The sequence below is a fragment of the Gossypium arboreum genome, chromosome 7 (assembly GCF_025698485.1).
Source record: "Gossypium arboreum isolate Shixiya-1 chromosome 7, ASM2569848v2, whole genome shotgun sequence".
In the NCBI taxonomy this organism is placed as follows: Eukaryota; Viridiplantae; Streptophyta; class Magnoliopsida; order Malvales; family Malvaceae; genus Gossypium; species Gossypium arboreum.
Window position 1 is genome coordinate 101,554,795 of NC_069076.1, and position 25,240 is coordinate 101,580,034.

At 34.7% G+C, this 25,240-nt stretch overlaps 1 protein-coding gene across 2 annotated transcripts; it reads right to left on the reverse strand.

The window, feature by feature from the left end:
* On the reverse strand, positions 1-25,240 carry LOC108489150 (nuclear pore complex protein NUP205). Of its 2 annotated transcripts, XM_017793463.2 has the most exons (46): positions 24,427-25,240; positions 23,989-24,146; positions 23,788-23,883; positions 23,329-23,403; positions 23,116-23,220; positions 22,877-22,987; positions 21,752-21,911; positions 19,737-19,822; positions 19,475-19,597; positions 19,148-19,375; positions 18,526-18,615; positions 17,595-17,750; positions 16,967-17,083; positions 16,665-16,871; positions 15,550-15,651; positions 15,250-15,393; positions 14,795-14,925; positions 14,602-14,721; positions 13,721-13,844; positions 12,998-13,195; positions 12,106-12,224; positions 11,868-12,018; positions 11,634-11,746; positions 11,461-11,542; positions 11,229-11,315; positions 11,040-11,117; positions 10,278-10,481; positions 9,526-9,618; positions 9,335-9,448; positions 9,052-9,222; positions 8,897-8,952; positions 8,744-8,816; positions 8,457-8,647; positions 8,247-8,373; positions 6,769-6,846; positions 6,001-6,165; positions 4,876-5,040; positions 4,660-4,794; positions 3,374-3,517; positions 2,780-2,902; positions 2,560-2,655; positions 2,313-2,450; positions 2,046-2,146; positions 1,694-1,813; positions 752-884; positions 1-232 (listed from the first exon to the last, which is right to left on the reverse strand). In XM_017793463.2, exons 2-46 carry the CDS (start codon positions 24,127-24,129, stop codon positions 149-151), a joined length of 5,655 nt encoding a protein of 1,884 aa, XP_017648952.1. In that variant the 5' UTR covers positions 24,130-24,146; positions 24,427-25,240; the 3' UTR covers positions 1-148. The 2 variants fall into 2 exon arrangements, with proteins under 2 accessions (XP_017648952.1, XP_017648951.1); XM_017793462.2 differs by lacking the exon at positions 24,427-25,240 and having other exon boundaries at positions 23,989-24,418.

Genomic DNA, 25,240 nt, shown 5'->3' on the forward strand with positions numbered 1-25,240 from the left:
TTTTAAAAAAAATTAAATAATAATAATAATAGAAAGCGTCAAATGCACGAATTGTTGTTACATTCCTAATTTACAGACAGAGGGCAGTGACTGGTAATGTGAACAATTTCGATTACCATCTTTCGAAATACCCTCACTCATTAAACCATCATCCAGCAAACTTTTGGATCGCCATTTCTTTCAGTGAAGCCACTGATCTGCGGAAGACCTTAAGGTTGTGACCTACTTTTTCCTGAGAAGATGAGAAACAACAATAAAAATGAAGTCACCATGTTCCAACAATGAAAACCAAGTGCAGAGATGTAGCTGAAAATGAAACCATGATAACACAAGCCTCAAAGAAATCCAAGGCGAATATAAATTTTTGGATAAACTTTAGACTAAGTGCCTCCATTTCTTTCTAATTTCCCAAAAAAGTTAAAACTCATTGACTGAGTTTCAAGTTCATGACACCGCCATCTTTCCAAACAGACTAATACAAAAAATTTTAACACTGACAGTATTGCCAACTTTCTTTTCATGTCAGTAGCCAACCTGGTGTTCAATGTCAATTTATCAGTAAAGCTATTAATTCAGAATTTCAACCACTACAGTAGATAAAGTAAAGACACATTGTTCCATGTCTAATACTAATTCTCATATGGCATGAGGATATTTTATGATAACAACAGGAGCTCGAGCTCCAAGAAGGAAGATTGTGCATTCTAGGAAAAGGAATGAGGTCTATACAGTGATCAGGGAAATGGCTTACCTCACTTAATAACTCGAGTCGTTCTAAAAGTGGAATTAGCTTTCCGCACAGCAAAGAAATTTCTTGCCCAGAGTCAGGCTTGGAACCATATGTAATGGTTTTCATGCTTCCATTAGTATTGAATACACCAGAGCTGCGATGAAAGCCAGGAATTCAATCTAAGACAACTTGCAAAACAACACAAGTATTGGAAAAGAGAGCTAAATGAGAGAAAACATAACATCAATATGCTGTGCCTGACATTCGGATATCAACTGGCCTATAAGGACAAATCATGCTATAACTGAACCCAAAAAAAGGGAAGAGAGGAATGTGGATGGCAGAGGCAATTTTTTTATAACTATTGTACATTCTAACTTAGATAACTTAGTTCTAAAATATATTATCTACTAGAACTGTTGATCACTCACTATCACAAAAGAGAGCCAGATAGAGAGTTAAAGAACTTTCTTCTACACTTCAAAATCCTACAAATACAGGATTTCAACACAACTTTAACACCTCATCCAACTTGCTTCAATACTCTTACATACAACAGTCTTAAACATCTCATTCCTTGTGGCTTATCACTACTAAGCACCAAAACCATTCAACAAAATAAGATTATTAAAAAAACTAGAGGACTACCCGATATGGGTTCACCAATTTTTGAAAATTACAGAATGATCAGAACCATGTACAACACAAATACTCTTACATACAACAGTCTTAAACATCTCATTCCTTGTGGCTTATCACTACTAAGCACCAAAACCATTCAACAAAATAAGATTATTAAAAAAACTAGAGGACTACCCGATATGGGTTCACCAATTTTTGAAAATTACAGAATGATCAGAACCATGTACAACACAAACTAAGTACTGAGGAAAATAACATCACTCATCAACAGTGCACAATGATAAGGTTTATTTCAAAACCAAGGGGCAAAAGACAAAGCACCTATCCTGAAAATGGATTATGATGACATTCAATATATGCTCCACAAGAGGAAGTAACAGAGAAATTAGCTGATCCCTATTACCAGCTACTTGGCACATTTCGACCATTGCTATATATCGCCTGTAAAACATGAAAACCACATCATCAAAAAATAGAATACATTGAGGATGCACCAGAACACTATTACCACCACAAATAAATGTAATTTCAAACCCATAAGAATATCTTGTCTTCAATTGAGAGAAATTTCTTTAATTTCAAATGCATGTTACAAAACCATCGCTAAGGAAGTTATATATATTAAATAAAACAGAAAAGGCAAAAGCAAAGCAAAGACAAAAAAAATTGATACCTTTTTTGTATGTCATCAGATGCCGAAACCAAATCTTGCCTAACACACATATTTATGACTTCATCCACCTCCTGCCTTGATAGTTCATTTATGTCTCGAATCTGCAAACTCAAGAAAAATTAAAAAGTTAAAAAGTTTTTACTTCCAAGGGGTGAAGAGAGAAGCAATGTAAATGCAGAAAGGATATCCAGGTGCAAAGAACAACGGACATAAATGGCATAAAAAAAATATTGAGATCTTTCACAACTTAATTCAATCCAACAATACCTTATTCAGAAGTAAAGATTTTTCCTCAGCTGCTCTTTCGAGGGAATTTATGACACCATTCAGAAGCGAACAAAGTAAATTAAGTGTTGGCTGCTGCAGGCTAACAGGAGAATGGTATTCAGGAGAGTCATCTGAAACCTGCAACAAGTTGATGGATGAGGCATATTTTTTTTGTATTAAAAGAGTATGCTATAATTAAAAGATATATATATATATATATAGATGAAAGAATTTGCTTCAAACATACCTGCAGCCTGAGGGATTTCTTAGTGACCAAAAAGTAGAGATAAGAACTCAGGCTAAAGCATAATTGAAAAACATTGAGTTCTGACTTCCTCCGATTCTGTTAACCCGTGGAAAGAAAAAAAATAGAGTTCCAAATTCATTAGGTTCTAATCATTTGAAAAAAAAGGATAAAAAATACATGTGTAGCATCTGCAGCACCTTCAGAAGAGACATTAGCATACCTCCGGAGATCTTGTTGAGATTGAAAGAAAGGGTCTGTCTGAATCACAAGAGAAAAGAATATGCATCATACTGAAAAGCCCTTGAACAAAACCATATTCGCCACTTTCTTCATAAGGCCAAACCTATAATGAAAAAAAGGGAAACATGTGTCATCAAATCAAAAGTTTATGATGATATCATGAATCCTTTTCTCTTGTATATTCAAACAGAAAATTTACATGGCTATTTATACTAAAAGAGTAGGGCTATCTAAGGAAACGTAATCAATACATTAAATCAACAATCCTAATTTTAAGCTAATCTAATCCCTAAAAATCAGTAATGAGATTAGCTAAGATAAGCTGTCAACAGTTTATTTTATTAATACAAAAGAAACTACTATCAACAAGAAAGATAAGAAAGATGATCAATATGACATGAAGTCGAGAACCACTAGAAAAGAAGGTAGGGAGGTAGTAATTTTGAATCTTTTAAAGCCATATACCTCCAAAGTGTCCAAAAAGCACCAATCAAGCAGATAATTGCTACCTGATTGCAAGTATAAAAATTTAGAGCCAGATAATATTACAGCAGCACACATCAAAGGTTCTTACTTTGCTAAGTATACCAACAACAAGATTGATCTGCTCCATCAACAAGTCATCAGCTCCAGAAACATCTTCCCGAAGAACGTGATCAAAGACCAAATGATGTCCTTTCACAAAATCAATGACTTCACGAACAATTTTATTCTTCACCTATAAAACAAAGCATACAGGAATAGGAGAAAACCCGCATCAGGCACAACAGAGAATGAAGATCAGGAAAATGACTAATATGAACATAAGAAAGAAAATAAATAGTGGCTCATGAAAATTTGAGAGAGGAAACAAGATTGAATGCAAGGTAATCCAGCTAAAATCCTAGCAGCAATGTTTCTGCTCTTCCATATGTCTCAGATGCTTTAGTTCAGATGAACATGACTTATTGCAGATGTCAAACAAGGGAGTCATAAAGAAGCTATCAATCAAACTCAATTTCAAATATTAAGGAGCTTGAACTCATTCCTTGAGCTTTAGTTTGAAACCATCATAAGCTTGATAAAGATTAATTTAACAATAACGCCAATCATTATTAATCATAATCAGAAATATGACAGCAGCAAGAAGAGTGGCTTAGGATAAAAGATTTGAAGCCAGAGCTCAACTCTTACACTCAAGCTTGAAATCAACTTTGAGTAACAGATTATTATAATACCAATAGCAAGAACCTTAAATGAGTTAAGGCGTTTAATTAGGTTTGGTTATTATTTATATTACATGATCTCTGCTTCCTCCAAAAGCAAAATCATATTTGATTAAAAAATCAAAAAATTGCATAAAATAACACCAATTCTAGCTTAATGACTCAGTATAGAAGCAAAATTATGGTTCTTATTATCCATGACAGTTAAACCACAATTTTCAATCCTTTACAACTACTTCATGCCTTTGATCCACATGCACTTCTTTACTTTAGGTTTGTGAAACAAAAAGGCAAATATAAGTAACAATGAAATGAAGCCTTCAATAAATAGAATACCAAGCTCGAGCGATGTCAATTGGAACCATCTAAAAACTGCTATGTAGCTAGTGGGATAATATTATTTATTATGGTTAGCTTACAAACATGGATACATGTCCAGTATGAGTCACTTTAACTTTCTGAGAGTTTTACCTCAGATTCAGAGAGTCATACCCTCATCCTCATATCTTCTTATGTAATGCAAAAACATTAAAGAGGTGAAAACTTTGTTGAATTCTGCAGTTAAACCAGACTCAAAGGATGGATAGGAATAGATTCCTTTCATTACAAGCAACAAGTGACCACACTTCAAAGACAATAAAGAGTGCCAACTAACCTCAAAAAACTCAGATGTATCAATCAAAGATGTCAAAGAGAACACCAGTCTCAATACAGGAGTTACAATCATTCGCTGTTTGTCAACGTCCACAGCCCCATCTCTCCTCAGCTTCGTCTCAACCCTCAAACTTCCCTGGTGGATAGTTTAATTTCCATCAAATCAAAAACTTCAGGAAAATAAATATCATAATAACCACAAATATTGCAATTTCACCTGTAAGTTAACTGCCCTGCATGAAGCAAGATGCTCCAAAGCACCCATAGAAAATAAAACCTGTGCCCCAGACTTCCCATATTTGTGGCAAATTCTCAGAAGCAAAGCGAGTTCAGCTTCAAGAGTACAAGCCCGTTGCATTGAGTCAAGTGAATGACCACCATCCTGAAACAATATTCATACAGTTCATAATGCAATGCATGAGACAAATGGAGCTTATAGAGGTTAAAGATCTCAGGTAATGCTTCTCCAGATTTTCCTTTTGGGGGTGGGGAGAGGTTGTCAGGAAGCAGAAGGGGGAGCAATTGGAAAACTGTTCAGGAGATAGGAACAAATCTATATTCACATACAAACAATTAACACAAGGGCAAGTACTCTTTTGCCGAAAACTTGTGTGCAAGTCAAAATGACCACAAGCAACAAGATGGAGAGCATTAAAAAAGTTTTAACATTTAAGGCCCTAGCTCCAGGAGCGCATAACCGGGCAAATGGCCTTGGTGAAAAAAGAATCATTGATTAATATCATTAATTATGGATAAAAATAACATGGCAGCATGCATAATGCACTTTAGCCAGCTAATACCAAAATAAATCTTTATTTCCAACTTGAGGACCAATCTAATCACATTTCCCCAACTAATCTTATGATGGGATGATGGAAACTATGCTAGTTGAGGGATTACAGTATTTAAGACTTCATATCTTACAGATTTTTTTCATATAATTAGATTGTTTTATATATTAATTAGTATTTTATTTCTTTCCAAGCATTACAATTTTTAGTGTTATATTTGGTATCTTGTTTTATTAGGGTTTTGAGTTTAGTTATAAATACCTATATTATTTTAGTTTTGAGTGGGCTTTTTATGATGAATATTTGAGTTATTGTGAATAGTGATATTGATTATTGAAATTTACTATTTCAATTCTTTCTAGTTTTCTAGCCTAGTTCTTCTTGTTCTCTTCCAATTTCATTTGTACTTCCTAATTGTTTCCATCTATTTCTGATTTTCCCTCTATATTTCTATATTTTATCTCCTCCATCTTCTCATTCTACATTTTTCATGCTTATAAACATAATATATAGCAAATAATTCAGCAACTAGTTTATGAGAATACACATACCGCAGAAGAAAAACTACTAATACTCATTAAGCAGGACCTCAAAAATCCTCTACTTTGAAGTTGACTTAAGAAATATCTCTCATGATCGATACAAACTACTGCATCCAGAACATAGAGTGATATGGTCTTGCCAGGTTCACTGCCATGAGTTGCATCCTTTATTACCTGCAGTTTGATATTGAATAGATATGAAACCAGAATGAGAAAGAAAAAACCACCAAAATACAGATATATGACATTCCCCCATATCAACCAGAATAAGAATACATTCTATAGAACAGCATGAATCTCCAGCAGAAAAATTTTACAATCAAGAAAACTTTTCAAATTAAGAAACTTGACCTGAAATAAAAGAATTATAGAAAAATTAAACTGCAAAACTATTTAAAACAGTTCATCTGTAAACAATATCAATAAAGAGAATAAACTAAGTTAAACCTGTAAAATAACAAAATCACTGCTCTGATTTTCACATGTATGAATCCAAAAAATATGTCACTAGTTTTTCAGGTTGATAGAATTCAAAAGCTGGAGAGATCAGTAGACTGCGTATATGAATTCAAAGGAGCTGTATGGATACACACAACAAACATATAGAGTATTCCAATGCAGACAAACCAGGAGTTCAAACTCTCAGAAATAACATATTCCAATTGAATTGCTAGATAAGATTAGCAAAACTATTGCAATAAATATTATCAGAGTTCCATACTGTTTTTTTTTTTTTTTTTGAGAGGGGGAGAAGGGGGGGGGGTGTTGCGGACTCACCAAGTCCAAGATGGCTTGAGCCTCCTTCCTTAAGATGGAAAAGTTGGCACGAGCTAGTTCTGCCTGTTCTTTGTCAATCTGCAAAATGTGGATCAGTGCCAATGAAGTATTTCTTCAATTAACTTAGGCTTAATTATATACTTGGCCCTTGAACTTGGCACCTTCTCCTATTTTGGTACCTAATTTTTTTGGACTACATTAGTACCCAAATTTTCATTCCACCAAACCTTTTCTTGTTTATGTAATACCATTTGAAAATTAAAAAAAAAAAGAAAAAAAGTTTAAAATTCAAATATATATATAAGAACTTTTTAACTTTTAAAAAAAAAACCTCCAAAATCAGCTGGAATATCAAGTCTAAAACTTTGTATGATTAAAGTTTCAACATTTTTATTCTGGGAAAAGAAATTGGAAGCTACTCTCTATCATAAGAACAAAAGAAAAACAAAACTGTGAACTAGAGCCCAAAAAGAATTTGAATTCTTCGTTTTATATATACCAACTAGAGGAATCTAAAGCGGTAAAAATCATGCAAGGCAGAGAGGATAACAACACTTCATATCGAACCCATAAAATTCCTGCCACATATATCTCATAGAAATGAAACATTAGGGGCTTCAGAGATTGATAATCAGAAATGAGGGTAAACAACTTTAAAAAACTATAAAACCCTCCCTGATAGCATTACGAAAAGAAAAGAGATATGTAAGGCTTGCAAAGTTGTTTTCTTGAGTGATTATTTATAAAAAAGTTGGTGACTTTTGATGAGATTTAACACTGGTTTAATCTCTATCTCGGTCAACTCATCCACGCTTTAGTCTCTGACAAGGTCTTATTGCAGGGACCTCAATCACCGACGATACAAAAGCTAGAACCGGCTTCAACCTCTCCCTTCCAACCACCATAAGTAGTACATATCTGACGGTTGTTAGAGTCATTGACGGCAGCAATTTGTATCTCAGTATGTGGATCAAAGTGGTGGACAGGGAAAGAAAAAGAGAACGTTTCAAAAACTTGCCCAGAATTTGTCTAAGGTTGATGATGATACCAGCGGTAGTGATGGAGAAGAAGAGTGTGAAGTTTACGGGTTTTAAAGTTTAGGGGGTTTCATTTTAACTAAACAAAAGTAAATAAAATAAATAAAATGAAAGTAGAATATTAAAATAAAATAATGAAAAGTTTTTTTATTTTAATTTATGAATTTATTACATCGTATCTTTTTCATTTTAAGTGATGACATGGCACGCCCTCAAAATGGCGTATCATCACTAATAAACGGCATTACAAAAATGGGGCAAAAGGTTTGATGGAATGAAAGTTCGGGTACTATTGTGGATCTATGGTCCCAAAAGGAAAAATTAAGTACCAACATGGGTGAAGGCGCCAAGTTCAAGAGCCAAATATATAACTAAGCCATTGACATAAAAACTGCAATATAGAGAAGAAATAATCGGAAAAAGGTTTTAGAGAGTACATACCTTCTGGAGATCTAACTCCTCACCATCTTGCTCATCAAGCAGCAACTGCTGAAGAACTGATGTTGGCACATTAGGAACAAGCATATGCTGACAATACTGGAAATAGCTCAGAAGCAAAGCATATTGACTGAAGACAGATACAACAGAAAGGTCAGATAACAACTGAACAACAAGCAAAGAAAAGCACCAGCTCTATAACAAGAACCATACCGCCTCCTCAATGCCTCTGATGATTCATTTCTCAAAATTGCCATGATAAGCTTAAACAGTAGTGAGTGGCAAGCACCATTCGATAATTGTTTCACCATGATAATATCAAGACATGTGATATTATCTGAGCTAAAACCACCAGGGAATAAGAATCTATCATCTCGTAGTTTTGCCATGCATGTAAGAGCAACCTAGCAACATTTCGTGCAGAAGGCAAGTTATTAGAACCGCTGCCATAAAAAGGAAAGCTAGGCAATAAGTTCACAAGTTTGAGTTCAGTAGGTTACCTGGCTCAATATAAACGCCATTTTCAATAAGCAGTCTGGAGAGGCAGAAGCACCGAGACATGCATCAAGAATCCTGACAATCAACAGAGAAATAAGCAACACTGCAAGTCAATTACAAGAAAGATATGTACTAGTGATGATAGGAAAGCATACTGATATAAAATTTCAGATCGATTTTCAAGCGACAAGATTCTTCTTGATACAGAAACCTGCCATAGCACATGGTACAGACATAGGGCATGAGAATATGAAATCTTTTTTAAAAAACAAAAATTGAGTATGGACAAACCAACTATAAGTGGTCAGACCTCCACAATATGTGACCAGCCAGTTAACATATGAAGTTGGGCAGCCTGTTCCTCAAGGTTTTTATTGTATCTCCATCCCCATCTCAACAACTGCTGAATTGTCTCTCTAACCTCATTCAGGTCGGCTTCATTACCAAAGTTACTCAACTGAGGATAAACAGAGTTGAACTTCTGAAATAAAAAAATTAGATCAAACTCAGCGAAATATATATACATATATAACATTAAAGCAACAAAACCTCTTATTTTGAGGCAAGTTTTCTTTTAAGAAAGAGGAGCAGACCTGCCAAAGTTTATCGCGAAGTGAAGCAAGATCAATTAGACGATCACCACGTTCAGAGTAGTAATAGATGCCACCCTTTCCAGAAGTTGATGGATTTCTTAGTATGTCCTCTACCTATGAAAGCAGAAATGAGCAATCACAGATGACAGGTAGTTTCAGAATCAGAGCTACAATCAGTCGGAGAATTTTACCAGTAAATTATATTTCATATTAGAAATAATTTGAGAAAGATTCATAGTGGTGTCTGGAGATCTGAATTGGACCACTTCAAGCAACTCTGACACCTGAAATTAATCTCAAATAAGTGCAACAATGTGAGACATCAAACCAACTTCCCACTCTTCTTAAAGGATATGACACTATTAATACACACCAGAAAATGCATCTCATGCAAAGTATAAGACTAGGATTAATAGCATAGATGGAAACAATAGTCAAAAAGATTCAAAACCCTGCCAATAATGGAACGTAAATAAAGGAACAATGCAACATGCATCAGCATGTATGCAACAAGCATAAAACATAGACTGAACTTTCAAAGGTTCCCAAAATTCTTGTCAAAGTTTCTTGTAACTGTTGATACAGCCAAAAATTAATAATTAAAAAAGCAAAGGAACCACCACTTTGAAACAAGCATAAAACATAGACTGAACTTCAAAAGTTCCCAAAATTCTTGTCAAAGTTTCTTGTGACTGTTGATACAGCCAAAAATTAATAATTAAAAAAGCAAAGGAACCACCACTTTGACTCATAAAACATATAACTGGGGAATCGAGAAGAGGAAAAACTACATCAGTAGCAATAGCAGTGAAAAGAACTACTAGAAACTGAAACTAAACTCACTTTTTGATAACCATCAACTTCCTTTTTTTTTTAAGATCATCAGCCATGTGAGGAAATTTATTTATTCCAAATTGCAATAGATACAAGTAACTGGTAATACCTTGGTCTTACTGATGGTTCTGGTTGCAGTATGTTCCTTGTTATTTTGCAGAATTAAGGACTGAGAGATTACATCAGTGCCAGTTTCAACAAAATCCAGCCCAAAAAGGTGAGCAAGGATACTCTGACAAGCCTCTCTATGATGGGGACTACTCATGTAAGCAGCATGTAATTCAACAGCTAAAAGTTTCAACAGCCATGCTCTCTGCCGAAGACAAGGAGCAAAAGTTAAGAAAAGTAGTACAATATAGCTCACAAGACATTTTCAAAAAATAGAACTTAATTCTGAATCTGTTGCGGATGAAGCTTGCACCATAATGACCACTAATCAATGTAAAATAATACCAAACAACTGGTTTCAAAATATATTTAACAAACTTCAGAAAGAAAAAAAGGTAAAATACAAAATTGTTTAATAAATGAGCTTAGAAAGGCCTGACACAAGACTAGGGTGCTTTAAGCAAAACAAGGATTATTTAATCTTGTTGGGAGTAAAACATAAGGCAGGTTACTGAAATGATTGTTATCAAGTATTAATCAAGTCAAGTGTGAAGGGCCAAGCTCAAATTATAAATTTAATTGAGAAGATAGTCAACTTCCAATCATGAGGGAAGTTGCCAAAAAAATTTTAATCCAGAAAACAATGCCCCATCAGATTTGCCTCAGTTGAATCTCACAATAAAAAAGAAAATGGCACTACAACTTGGTCAAAACGATGCAATAACAAAAGCATAAAACTAAATTAACCAGGAAAGAAAAAAACCTGATGCAGAGAACTGATACGAAGTGCCTGGTTGCTATTTCGTTTGGGAAGTGGAGCAACACCTACAGAATCAAGATGCTGCCACATAAAAATGCATAAGATTTAGTTCCTTGAAACAAGCAAGATGCATGAGAGAGAGAGACATCAATTAAAATCATTAAATCTTTAAATCATCAAAGCATGTTATACCTTTACAAAGAAATGGTATTTTTTGTTACTCAAAAGATCCAGGGTAGGTCCACATGTTAAAGGATCCAAACACAACTCGTAAAGAAGCTGCATCAGTGGACAAGTAAATTTTTCTAAGAAATAATCCCACTTCTTTGGAAATTTGAGAAGCTATGAATGAGAATAGATCTAATCTGAATGCAAGAAACTTTCCATTTAAGAAATCTAATATACAAGATAGAGTAGCTCTAACCTGAAAACCAAATTCATGAATCGATGCATTTACATCTGGCTTTGAAAGGTTCTCCAAGATTTCAAGGATAACCTTCAAACAGCTGTAAGATAATAATGAGTGTATTGCAGAAGGGTCCAAGCGAACATTTACATAAATAAACATGAATGTATTTGAAAAACTAGCAACAAAACCTGAAATGGAATTTTGGCTGCAAAAGTGTCTGCTCAATGGAGGTATCAAGATCAAACTTAAGCAGTAAATGTGTAATATTTGGTGCGGGCCGACTGACATTATCAATCAGGAGCTGAAAATATCACAAAAGTTACGCAGAAGTTCAAGACACTGCTCAAAGCACTTGAACTACTAAAGACCGCAATAAATAAATAAATAAACAAAAAATACACGCACTACAAATCCAGATTAACCTGCATTATCAGAATTCCAGGATCATCACGACCGTTCTCTATAACCTGACATTCTTGTGATCGAAACTCAAGGCAAGAAGCATAGTCCTCAATCAATGAAGTTGCAACATTGGATTTCAGCAGTAGCTGAACCAGCCCAACCATGCGAGAACTTCACCCAAGGTAGAATTAAAAATTTAAACCAAATTCCAAAGAATCAGAAAGAGAGATAAGAGAAATATTGTCCAATAGAACCAACCTTAGAATGCTCATGATTTTGATAGAGGATTGCTGAATTTGTGGTAGAAAATCATATCTGACATACTCCAATAAAGCAACAATTTGGTTATAATCTTGCGAGAGTACAACATCCAGAGGCTGCAAGGCAACATGCAAAAATTGAGGTTGTTTTCTTCCCTCTGATCTAGTCACACACGTAGCTAAAACATGGAAGCTACTATCAGGAAATATCAGTTGGCATCGCATGTGATGTAAAATATACTACTTTGGGTTCAAAAAGTTAGCTGAGAATACACTGCAAGTCTGCAACCAACATGAATAGGGATGAGATGTACGTTCATCAGCTAAATTCAAACGTATCAAAGAGTAATTTTTATGATGGCCAGATGTTTCCCCAAGGAAAGACATTCACATTATTTCACAATTATGCTCTTCAAAACCTTCTCCTAGCATTTTTACAGGCTAGCTCAAGTTTGAATTTGCATGCAAATCTTTTCTAGACACAGGGAACATGAGAGATAGAGAGAGAGTATAAAAAGGAAAAAAGCTCACAGATTAATAATAACCCATAATCAATTAAAAGCCAATGGCCTTAATTCAGAAATATAGAAACAATTGACTTTAGAAAACATGCACTCTTAAATCAAGCAAAGCACCTCATTGTTTCCAAAACAAACCACGGGTCATCAACAAAAATATGTGGAATTAAAAAGCCGGAGTCAGATATAGAAGTCATTACCAACTTGGTTATCACCAGAAAATTTTGCTTAGCATCCAAACCTCTCATAAAAAGTCAGAAAAGAATTCCAAATCTCAACCTATTTTTTTTGCAACTTAACAATATTCCACAAAGTCCATCCTAAGCTATAGAGAAGAAAAAACTAAAGATATAGCACAGTTGGAATAATTACCTGGTATAGAGGACGCCAAAAATCAGCTAAAAGTATATCCTTTTCCAAAACAAGGATTACAATTTCCAATGACAGCTGCACAGCCTTCTCTAGAAGTGGCCCATATACTTGACTATTTCTTTCAGCAATGATTGTATTCACCCCTGGCATAAGGATACTCATGATATTTCGGAAAACAGTTTTACCACTCATGAAATCCTGCCAAGAGAACATTATGTTTTTTTTGTTCTTAATATCAATGAGGTGAAAAAAAATCATATCATGAAAAATAAGGAAAATGTTAGGCAACAGGCACAAATCATTCCTATCAAACTTACTAAGAAAAAAACTATAAATAAATTTGAGCAAATTACATGCAAATTTTAAACTTGAGGAAATTATTCTTGAAGTCCAGCACAACTTTTGATGCAGTTTGTTTACAATATTAACCTTAGAAGCACTAGCACTAAAATGCCACCTTGGCAAGAAACAGATCACAGAGTCAAAGCAATAAGGGATAATTATACTAATATTGTTCAGAAGTATAATTTCCTATGCAGAAAATAATTAGATGGCAATTAAATAATTAATGGTTGCATTAGGAAACATCAAGAGATTGCACCAAGGATAAACAATTGTGCACCAAAAGTTAATAAGTTCACAGGTGAACTTGCTTCAACAGTCTTCAAAAATGGTTTTTAGCCATATAGGAAGACAGAAACAAGAAAAAGTCATGCAACATACTTTCAGCAACTCTAAGATAGGTAGCTGCATCTGAAGTGAAGATGGTTGCGTTACTGCTGAAAGTTGTGATCGGTCAATAACACTATCAATATCTTGTTCTTGAATATCATACATGCTAAGAATCCTGCAAGTTACATTACAAGTAATGCAAAAAAAAAAAGGGGTAGGGGAGTCAAATAAATACTCATAAATTTTGACAAAACAAAAACTGGCATTACTTGGGCTTAGTTAAGCATTGCTGTTGTGGTTGGGAAAAGCTTGGTTTGGAAAAAGTGCATTTAAAAAGTGTCGGTGCTATGAATAAGTGCTATAAGATTTTGTTAGTGTTTGGTATTGTTGTGAGAAGATAAAATGTCTAAAAAGGACATCATGTTAAAAACTGATATTATTAGATTACTAGGAATGATAATTCGATCAATTAATAGTATTAAAAATATATATAATATGTTATGAAAATAAATTTTGAAATTTTATATAAAAATATTTTTTAAAAATAAAATAAATTTCTTTCATCCGAACAATACTTTTATTTTAATAATTTTAGAATTTGTAAATATATCATAAGTGAATAATGTTTTGTATTTAAAATAAAATCTCAAAATATAATTTTATACAAATTATGCAAATATGTGATAATTAATCATATAAAAGTAAATACTTAAATAGTGTTTTTACCAACAGCAAAAGCACCTCAAACCAGCTTTTGCTTTTGGTTCAAAAAGCACTTTTGAGGCCTTTTGTTTAGCAATGCTTTTGCTTCCAAAAAGTACATTCGGACATTAAAAAGCAATGCTAAACAAGCCCTTACTCTACATGAAAGTACCAAAAATATCACAAAGGATTTCCAGAGTAAAACTATAGGAACTATAAGAGATACTCACATATGAAAATGCTGAAGACAAGCTACAACCAGTTGCCATTTCTCAGAAGGATCAGCATAGGCCCTTTGAGGGAATGGCCCAAAAACATGATCATATATGAACCTGAAGATGCCAAAAAATCTGCAAGAAACACACCATGAGAAAGGCAACAGAAAGAAAATTGAAACTAAGAATGCAAAGAAACGGTCAGTACCTACGCCCTCTATCGCTTACATCTTTTTCTTCAGCAATAAGAGCATTTAGTAGATTAAGGAAAGATATAGTTGAAGGATATTGTTCTCTCCTTGCTTCTATCTCATTCAACTCAAATTGCATATCATAAACCTGTGAATACAAAACTCAACATGAACACTATATGTATTGAATAAGCACAACACACTTCTCTTGCCAAAACTCATGGTCATATCATACTTATTTGCCTGGAAATTTTGACGGGCATATTTTAACATGAACACTTCATGTAAAATGAGCAGTTGCTTCAGGATAATTTGTTGGACTCATATGATTCTATTATTAATTTTGTTTGCAAAAAGTAAAGTATAGATCTCCACATCTGATACAATTTATCAACCACCTAACCAAACAAAACATGAAAGCCAATACCTAACACCTTCACATCAACCGTTAATACCAAATAGAAAAATTAACCTGGGCTGCCATTGGTTGGCCACTAATCCCAACTTGTGACCCAACAACAACTGGTAGATCATACTGCTCAAGAAAAGTCCAAATAGTATCTTTGAGGACTGGAGAGACACGAACAAAAGTAGCGATTGTGTTCCGCAACGCACCCTGTGAAAATATATAAATATTCTTAAAAGCAATTCCTTAAAACATCCAGCCAAAGCAGAAGTCTGGGAATCATCATCAATAAATTCAGATTAAAACGACATAAAGGACTTAAATAGGGAGAAAAGAAAAGACAAGGGATAAAATGATAGAACTAACCTTGAGATATGTCGGCACATTCTCATAACTAAGGAGCTTAAATAATGGTTCAATATCTGGAAACCAATTCTTTCTTTCAATAGGATTGCCATTTTGCACAACCTGTAACCAATCACAGATTACCAATTATTCCATCAATGGGAAAGACAGAAAGAAGATAATGTACAATTCAGTCTATAGGAAGACAAAGATACCTAACCTAGAACAAGTAAACATTATTAGTTTAGGACAAGAAACTCACAAAGATAAATAGATATGCATGCACAAAGAGGGATATGCATACAATATAAACCATGTGAGTATAAGCTACAAACAACAGAAACTGGAAAATGCACAACCAAAGAGATTAGCTTTTATAATCGCAATTCACCAATATATACACCAACAAGTTTATAATTGGACCTAAGCAGTTTTTACTTCTTGACGCACCCGTTCACCTTGTTTTGTAATATGATGAAGGAACATGGAGATTATAAAATTAAACAAACATTTATGATATGTACTGCAGTGACATCTTCTATAGGAAAGGTCAAGAAATCAAAATCAATGGAGAAACCATTTCTGAATTAAAAATTCTTTATAAATCTGGAGTACTAAAACAAAATTTGAAATCAAACCAAAAAATCCAACAAACTAGGACATAGGATGGAACAATATCTAAAGGAAATTCATACACCCAACCCAAGAATTTCGATCATATATGTTATCCATACTTTCTCCATAACATTAATCATTCAAGAAAATCTTAAAAGAAACAAGTGAAAATTTCTAGTACATGCAATTTAATATATTTTTATATGGGAGACCATAGGTGATGTCGAAAACCTTTGCGCAAGAGAAAATCTTACTAAATCATAAGTTTTAATTTGTTGGTGGTCAAGTATTTTCAAAGATCCTAGAAAGATGTTCTTGAGATAAATGAGAGAATGAAGAGGGCAAAAGAGAGAAAGCTAGAAAAAGCAAAGATATAAAAGGAAAAAAGGATGAACGGAGTGGCGGCCTCTATGGAAAATATAGGGGAGCAGCCAGCCAAACCTGAATACTTCACCGGAAGAATGAGCAAATAAACGTTAAACAACACACTAAAGATTGTTAAAAAAAGAAGAGGTCAAAACCTTCTGCAGAACATTCAAATATGCAACAAGAGCCTTTGCATCTCCCTCCTGGAACTCAGGTAACATGGCCCCAGCAGTTTGAAGAGACTGTTTATACTTCTCATCATAAATTGAAAGGCAATTAAATAATGTACTCCACCCTATAGAGCGGAATGCTTTACCCTGGAGTAACTCATAAACCTTTGAAGCACCTTCTTGACTAGAAGCCTGCAAAGGAAATCCGATCAAGAAAATCCATAGTGCAATAAACCCCATAAATACAACAACGGATGCTTTGCAAAACAAATAATAAAATTAAATACCAGGGTACTCAGCATGTTTAAGAAAGCCACAAGAGTTTGGAAATTAGTGTGATCCTCTCCAGCAAAATTCACAAATGTCCACAAGACATCATTGCCAGACAAGAGCTCTGGTTCCTTCTGAAAGATTCACCAAATGTTAAAAGTAGGCTAAAATGATATAAGAACTACAAAAAACACCAACATGTCAAAGGAGGAAGGCCATCTCAATGGGATTGAGAGAATATATTCAACCACAAAAAGGGAAGTTAAGCATCATTTCAAGATTCTTATTGTGCGTCACAAAAAATGGATTAATTTGTTTTTCACAAAAGAAATGACTCAATCTCATTACAGGGAGGTGCAGAACAGCAGCAAAATAAAAAAACACAAGCATATCCATTCATCAAACAGAAATGACTTTTTTTGTGAAGCAAAAGAGAGAGTAGTAGCTTAATCAGATTAAGAATTTAATAATCAGATTACCAAAAGAAACAACTTTCAATCCTTTATTTTCAAGTAATGAACACAATTCTTTTCCTTTTGGGTTTATAAACATCAACATTATACTGAATATCAATGTGTCCCAAATATACGTACAAAGCTTTTTGCTTTTGAAATGAATAGATCATACACAAACTGATGAACCAACCTGATAAATTTCACTCACAAACTCCAAGAGAGACACAAAAGGTAAAGGAACACCTTCAGCAGCTTGTTCACCTTGCATACTGCCATCATGCACAAAATCTCCAGCCATGCGATATGTATTAAGTGTGATCATAGCCTTCTCCTTAGATTCTTTTACCTACAGTGAAGTGTTGCAATTAAAAGGTCAAGCTGACAATGATGAAAATAAAATGGACTTTCCGATGTAAAAAGCAAATAAATCTAACACAAACATATTATAGAACTAGAAGTCAAGGATAAATCGAAACAGAAGGACAATGGTGAAAAAATTTTCTAAAGTAATTAATAATATGCCCTAGACCTAGTAAGTATTAAGCACACTCTTCTCCAAGCTGATTTTCCAAAAATATCTCCTCAAAGACATCATCAATGTGAAGTAATTTTCCTACAAATCAGGTCTAAGTAACAAAACGCATATAAAAAGCACAATGATAATCTATCATGCACAGAAAAAAGCCAATATTGTTAAATGAGATAAATTTAGATTCATTGCATCATTATCCTAAAATACATGAAAGAAATAAAAAATGTACATGTTTGTTATGTAAAATAGCATTTTACATACACTCAGTTCGCAATAAATTGATAAGTTGCATGAAATCAAGAAAATAAACCTAGTGATGCAGGTACTAAGCACAAACCGTGATAACAAAAAATTTATCTAAGCCACCTGCATATAAACAGAAATTGATTCAATGCCCACCTACCCCAACCCTAAAGTACAGGACAAAAAATTAAAGATACCATATTGAAACAGATATCGAAGTTGCCATAATTTAATATCATAAAAGGACTGACAACAGAATCTGACTGATATTAGTTGTACTCCATTCAAGTTTCTTTCAACATGCAAGCCATAAATGAGATCAGAAAATTTAAGAATTTGAACTAACCTTATCTCGGGCAACTGGGTGAGATAGAAAGCAGGTGATTAGCTTGTGCAAATAAGCATTATACATATATACCATATCCTCATCATCATTCTGCAAAAGTCACAAACAACAAGGTCAACTACCTTAATTATATGCTCTAAGCGAAAAATATAAAGCCCATCACAACATCCCCAAAAATTAAAATAAATTGTTGCTCTATCAGTCAATGAGGCCCTGGCACTATTGACAGAGGCCGAGATCCCAGACTTTGAAGGTCGGGGTTCAAGTCCCACCATCTGCAATTGTGATGTGTGAGTGTCCCTCCCACCATGTGCAAATGCCTTGTGTGGGTTTTGTCCGATTCTTTCCAGATTGGTCCGGCTTTTGTCCAGTTCTTTTTCCGCTGCGCATTGTATTGGTCAGATTCTACATTGTAGTTGGTCGGACATATATTTGTACCTGTCTTATACTTGTAATTGTACAGTCAAAATTTGTTGCTATATCAAAATGATGACAACAATTAAGAAAATGGAAAAATCAATATGAAAATCCACTATGTAAAGGGGGATGGTGCAGGTACTCCAAATTAATAAAAGCAAGAACCAGGAAATAGAGAACATGTTTTCAAAAGAACTTTATCCACCTGATATGCTGCACTTCGAAGAACCTTTTCCAGCAAAAAGTGGAACACATTCTTGGCAAAAACTGATTCCAAGCAAAAATTTATGTAACCAAATTCATTTGAAGACACAGTTGACACTGCCTCACCAAGGCCAATCTCATCATGTATTAACATCAAATGTACAACCCAAGCGAGCCTTACGCCACCAACAAAGCCCTCAGAATTTGGGTCATTTACCACAGCCATCACCTAAAATGTTCAAGTGTTTCAGGAGAATAACACCATGATTTTCGCTAAAAAAATCAAGTCAACAAGGGAAAAAGAAACTGAGACAGTAGTTCATCTTACAGTATCTTGGAATTCTTTTCTAAAAGAAGCATCATCAGAGAGGATGGATGATTTATCAGATAATGCACTAAGAGCATCTGATACGAAAGCAATGACAAGGAAGAAAAGAAGACTATGTGTAATCTGCATAGAAATGAACAATAATAAGTGTCTGGAAGCATACAGAAGCATGTGCATATATAATCTGTCTGCACATATTTGCAAGACGAGAAACATAAAAGGAAAATCTTTTCCACAGAAAATTATAGAGAAAATGGCATGCCTGATGTTTTATGGTGTCACTGCTCTCACTAAGTTCAGCAGCACTATCTTTTAAAACAGAAAAGACATCCTTAACATCTTTCGGACCTACACGATAAAAATGTATAATTAATTGTTAACATCAGAAAAAATAAAATATACAGGCTGTGCAGATTTGTTAAAATCAGTAAAATGTCAAATAAAAAGGTGGCGTGCAGAAGAAATGTAGACACAGTGTACATCCTGTGATTAGAATCCAGGTCTTAGAAGAAGTTCCAGTAATAGCCTAGTTCTTTTTTCCAGTATTTGGTATATTCATGGATTAAAATATAAAAGATTTTCCCTTTTTTGTATTAATTTTACCCCTTTTCTATCAAAATGAAAAACAAAGAATAGAGATTACCACATAAATTCGTTAAACCAAGACCAATAAGCTTCATAATAGGCTGCGATGGGAAAATGACCACTAAACAAAACATAGAACCTCATAAAACCATGAAAATCTTCTTACTTTGTGCAGTGTAATTTTGAAGTTGGCAGTTAATATTCAATTTGAGTTGAGCGTTCAGGATCCTACAACTTTTTCTTTAACATGGCTTTGTTTTTTTCTACCATCAGGATAACCAATATTAAGTTTTCAAACTTCATTCAAAAATTTGGGCAGATACTACCAGCATTAATCACAACAAAGGGGCAATGTATGGTCTCCTATGATAAGATCAAAGCAAATCTCATGCTACATTATCCTAGCCAACAATGCTCCCAACCTAGTTATAGTTTATGATGTTCAGTCTTTCCATGTTGAAAACCTTTAAATAACCACCAAACAGGGGGAAAGGTCTTGAAGAATCAAGATTTTGGTGGCAGAACCGGAAAATGACACAGAAGCTCCACAATATCACATGAAGCATACAACTAAACCAAAAGAAACCCAAGTCAAAATGAGAACATCACGGATGGACATAACATTTCCTACTAATTAGTTTATAACCCCCAACTCTATATCCTAAAGAAGCTACTCAAACAAAGCAAATAGCTCAGAAATTATTTTACTGCTGGTTTATAGGTTGCCCATCATTGTTAGTGTTACTTCACAATTCAAAAGCATCACAACTTGAAACTGAAATTACAAGAGCTTGAAGTTAGATTTTCTATGCAAGAGAATCTTAAAGTTAGAACCCTGAACTCTCAACATCATCCAGGATTCCAAGTTACAGCAGCAAAGGCCACACCCTACATTCGAAAATAACCCCTCATAAGAAAAGTTTATAACACAAGTTTTGCACTCAAACATACTTCAAATCCTTCAAAAGAACCATATCCATCTAGATTAATATCTACTTCCATCTTGTAGAAATGCTAAATTCCTCCTACACGCTGCATTACCAATTTTCACACACTATTGCAGAATAACGTAAACTATAGACAATGAATCAGCCAAAAAACCAAGTAGTGGGGTTTGCATAAAATAGTACCAAAAAAACAATTTCAACAAGAATTGGAAACAAAGCTTTTTGAGTCTAGATGGTCTAACCTCCTTGCACACTCCTTTCTCAGATTTTGATTAATGAACGGGACTAAATTTAATCAATTAATGCAAAAAGTAAAACTTTATGAGGTACATAAACCAACTATCACAAACTAAGCATTTCCCACTATGTAGGATCTACGAATCATCATGCATCATTGTTGGCTCTATACAAAGCAATATGCTCAATAAGATCAACATACATAACATCCTTTATAAATCCTCTTTGCTCTTTCAATCCTTATCATGACACGGGTACTATATCAAATCATATCTTCTCTACATGTCCCTCCTTTGCATGTTTGAAACACTATTTAGTAGTACTATTTTTAGCCAACAGACTGGAACAGTAACATTACTTTAGAAGCTAAGAAATGACATTAATTTAATATAATGCGGGCTATAAGGATGACATGCAGAAATCACTGAAAAAGCATGTCCTACCATTCAATCAAATGTGGATTACTGCCATATGTCACTGCAAAAAGTGCATTGAATTGTCTGCTTACCTGTCCGCACAACTAGAACCGAAAGGACAAGGCAATGTCCAAGTAAAAGCCGTTCCCTATAGACCACTGCTCGCCGCTCAACAAGGGCACCTCTAGAATCAAGAAGATAATGTTCAGAGAGAGGCCCACCTAGACCAGCTGGTTCTTCCCGATTGAGTTCCTAAGCCAATGACAATTAATTGCATTTAAAAGACCAAACAGAAAAGTACTAGAGCAAAGCTCATATTTAACGCCAACAAGAAAGGGAAAGTTATCCTAAAACCAATCACCTACGATTCACCAAAGTGAAATGAGATAAAGCTCAACTAAATGCATCTTTAAAATGACGGTTGTACTCAAATATGAAATCTCATAACATATAACCTGACACCACTTACAACTACTTCACAAAATAAATATGTAAAAAAGGTGGGTTTTCAATTCTGCAACTCAAACTATAAATCAAGTTGACAATCAGGCTAATTAGGCCATTCTATTCAGAAAAGAAAAAAAAAATGATTTAAAAAAATGATTTAGATTTAAAGAAAGTTAAACTAACCAGGTGGTAATGCTATAAAGTTCTATAAACTAGATTACAAAAGAACTTCACTTAGAAAATTTCCAATATAATGTACTTGTTAAATGCTCAGAGACATAGGTACATCATTCAGCCCATCAAATCCACTAGAAAACAGATCATATTCACGGTTATCTACATCATTGGGCATGCTCTATATAGTTCCCTGGCTCTATAACAAGTAGTTCAAGTAGTGTTTACTAGTAAAACTAAAGGAAAGAAACACATATATTATACATTTACCTTTAAGCTATATGATTCTCAAATAAACCACATATCTGATAGACATAACTATTAAGTCATTTATTCCATCTTATCATGAAAAATACGTAATGGACTAGTCAAATGAAGACCATCACAAAATCCAGAAATAATGATCAAATCAAATGTTGAACCATTCAGAACAATAATGATGGTTAGGCAGATTATGGACAATTGCAATGAGCTATCAATTCTCTCACAACTGGACAATATTAACAATCTAAAAGAAGAATAAGAATTAATGCAAAAAGACAGAGCCATTCTCAGAAGGCATACTACGAAAGCAACCATTTTACAAAGTTCCACACCTTTATTAGAGAAATCAATCGCTGTCTAAGTCCAGCATTGATAAGATCTTCCAGGTACTTCTGAATATCAGCCACAAGACCAGCTTCAAGTCCCGGATCAATCACAGCAGCCTAACAAAAAAAAAAAAAAAACAATTATCAGTTCTTACAACAACAGCAACAAAAAGAAAAAAAAAATGAAAGAACAGAATTGCAACCAAATGATGCAGGATGTTGAATGGCATTAGGGAGGGAATTACACTCAAAAGTGTATAGAGAGACATCATTATATCTCGCCTCTCAGAATACCAAAGTCCTGCTGCAAGGCGTAAAATCTCTAGAGGTCCTCGTCCAACTAAGCCCCACTGGAAATTTTTCATAATAAAACATAAATGCCCGAACAAAACATTAGTATACAAGCATGGAACAACAGAATTATTAAAAATTTGCACATACAGAAAGGACAAAGATACCTCTTGGTTGGCAGAAACAAGCAATTGAACGCAATCTATCTCATTTAGATAGAGCTCATCACTCAATTTCAATGCCTATAATCAAAAGTAGCATGGTAATAAGATAATAACATTGCAGATGATAAAGAATAAATGGCATAATCAACTTAGTTCCAACAACGGCGTCATAATGCAGCAATTTTTTCCACAGTGAAGAAATTACTAAAACTGAACCCAATGGAACCACATCAAGGTTGGTCAATGGACTCATGAAAAACAAAAAAACACATAGTAATTCCCTCTCCATCCAAGAACCACGATAAACAGTACCGACTAAAAGTATTTCACCTAACTTTTAAGCCAATTTCTAATTAACTGTCCAAAACAAAACCTAAAATCAACGCCTCATTTTCATAAGAAAAGAAACTGCAAAAGGAATAGAAAATAAACGGCAAAGCATTAAAGCAAAATTCAACTGACAATTTGAACATCTTGATCGTCAAGCGAGATTGGCGGAGAATTCGGAAGTCTCACTTCTTTGGACCGAACCTGCGCCCGGTCGGAGGGTCTCGGGGGCTACAAAATCCGCAATTTTTTTAAAGAATTAATAAAGGAACGAACAATTTAGTAGCAAACAAAAAAAAAAGAGCTTTCGTACAAATTGTAGAAGAAAGAAAATACCGGATAGGAGAGGAGAGATTTGAAAGAGGGAAGTAAGGTTCGAATGGCGTGAAGGAGCTCGATTCGCTGCGCCGGCGATGGAGGAAAAGGACTGACGACAGAGGATTCGATGATGGAGAGGAGTTGCTTTGGCGTCACCATCTTTGTTTAATGAAACCCTAAGAGAGAGAGGACGAGATCTTGGAAATGAGTAGCATATAGAGGAAAAAAGAATGAGAGGAAAACAGAGAAAGTGGACAAGTAAATGGATGTCGGAGGGTAAAAAAGGAGAGGGATGGACTCGGCAGAAAGGAGAAGACAGGAAAAAAATAGAAACCCTCCCTAAGCCCTAAAATCTAATCTAACGGGTCGAATTTAAAATTTTCCCGTCAGTTTGATCACAGGAGGGAAATTTTTTTATTTTTTTATTCTTTTATTTTATTGGTTATTGAACCTTACATGTAGCGAAGTCTCCGGTTAGGCAGCTGACTCATCATGCAGTTGCTTCATGACTTCATTCGGTGGCGTACAAAAACATGTGCTTCTACTTGATCGAGTAACGCCATCTTACTTAACCTATTAGCGACTCCATTGCATTCCCGATAGCAATACTTCATAGTAACAGTCCACGCTTTGGCCAACCAATCTCTAATCCTTTCCTGCAACCTTGGAGAATCTATAGAGGCCTCCTTTTGCAACATTTTGGCTATCCATAAATTATCGGTCTCAAGCAACAGTTTATCGATTCATAGACTTCAAGCTCGTTTCAGTCCTTCAAAAACCTGCCCAAATTCAGCACCATTCGTCGAGCATATGCCTAAAGGCTTGGCAAAGCCTTCCATCCAATGTCTGTTCTCATCCCGTATCACCCCTCTAGCAGCTACCACACATCCAACTGTCGAGAGACTCCATCCATATTTAGTTGTACACCAACTAGCAGGGGGAAGACCAACACAATTGTTGCAATACCCGAGCGACACCTGCAGACGAGTAAAGATTTTGTTCATTGCAACCGTCAGCTCATTACACTATCTAACACTCCATTGCAAAACACCTTCCTTAAACCCTAGATCAGGTTCAAAAATCCTCTTGCATATGAATTTCCAAGGCCCCCAGTGGATAAAACCAAATAGCAGCTTCCAATCAGGAATAGTCGAGAAGGAACTTGGTTTACAGTGATTGGTCATAGGCCAATCTTTATCATCCATAGCAAGGACTTCATGCAATTTCTCAGGGATTATGATTGATGACCAATGCCTAAGAGCATAAGGAC

Coding starts and splice junctions, on each gene's coding strand:
- LOC108489150 (XM_017793463.2), bottom strand. CDS start 24,129: ATGGTGACGCCAAAGCAACTCCTCTCCATCATCGAATCCTCTGTCGTC. Junction 18,616..19,147: donor TTCGAAGTGCAGCATATCAG/GTGGATAAAGTT, acceptor TGACTTTTGCAG/AATGATGATGAGGATATGGT. Junction 16,872..16,966: donor TAAACATGCTGAGTACCCTG/GTATTTAATTTT, acceptor TTTCCTTTGCAG/GCTTCTAGTCAAGAAGGTGC.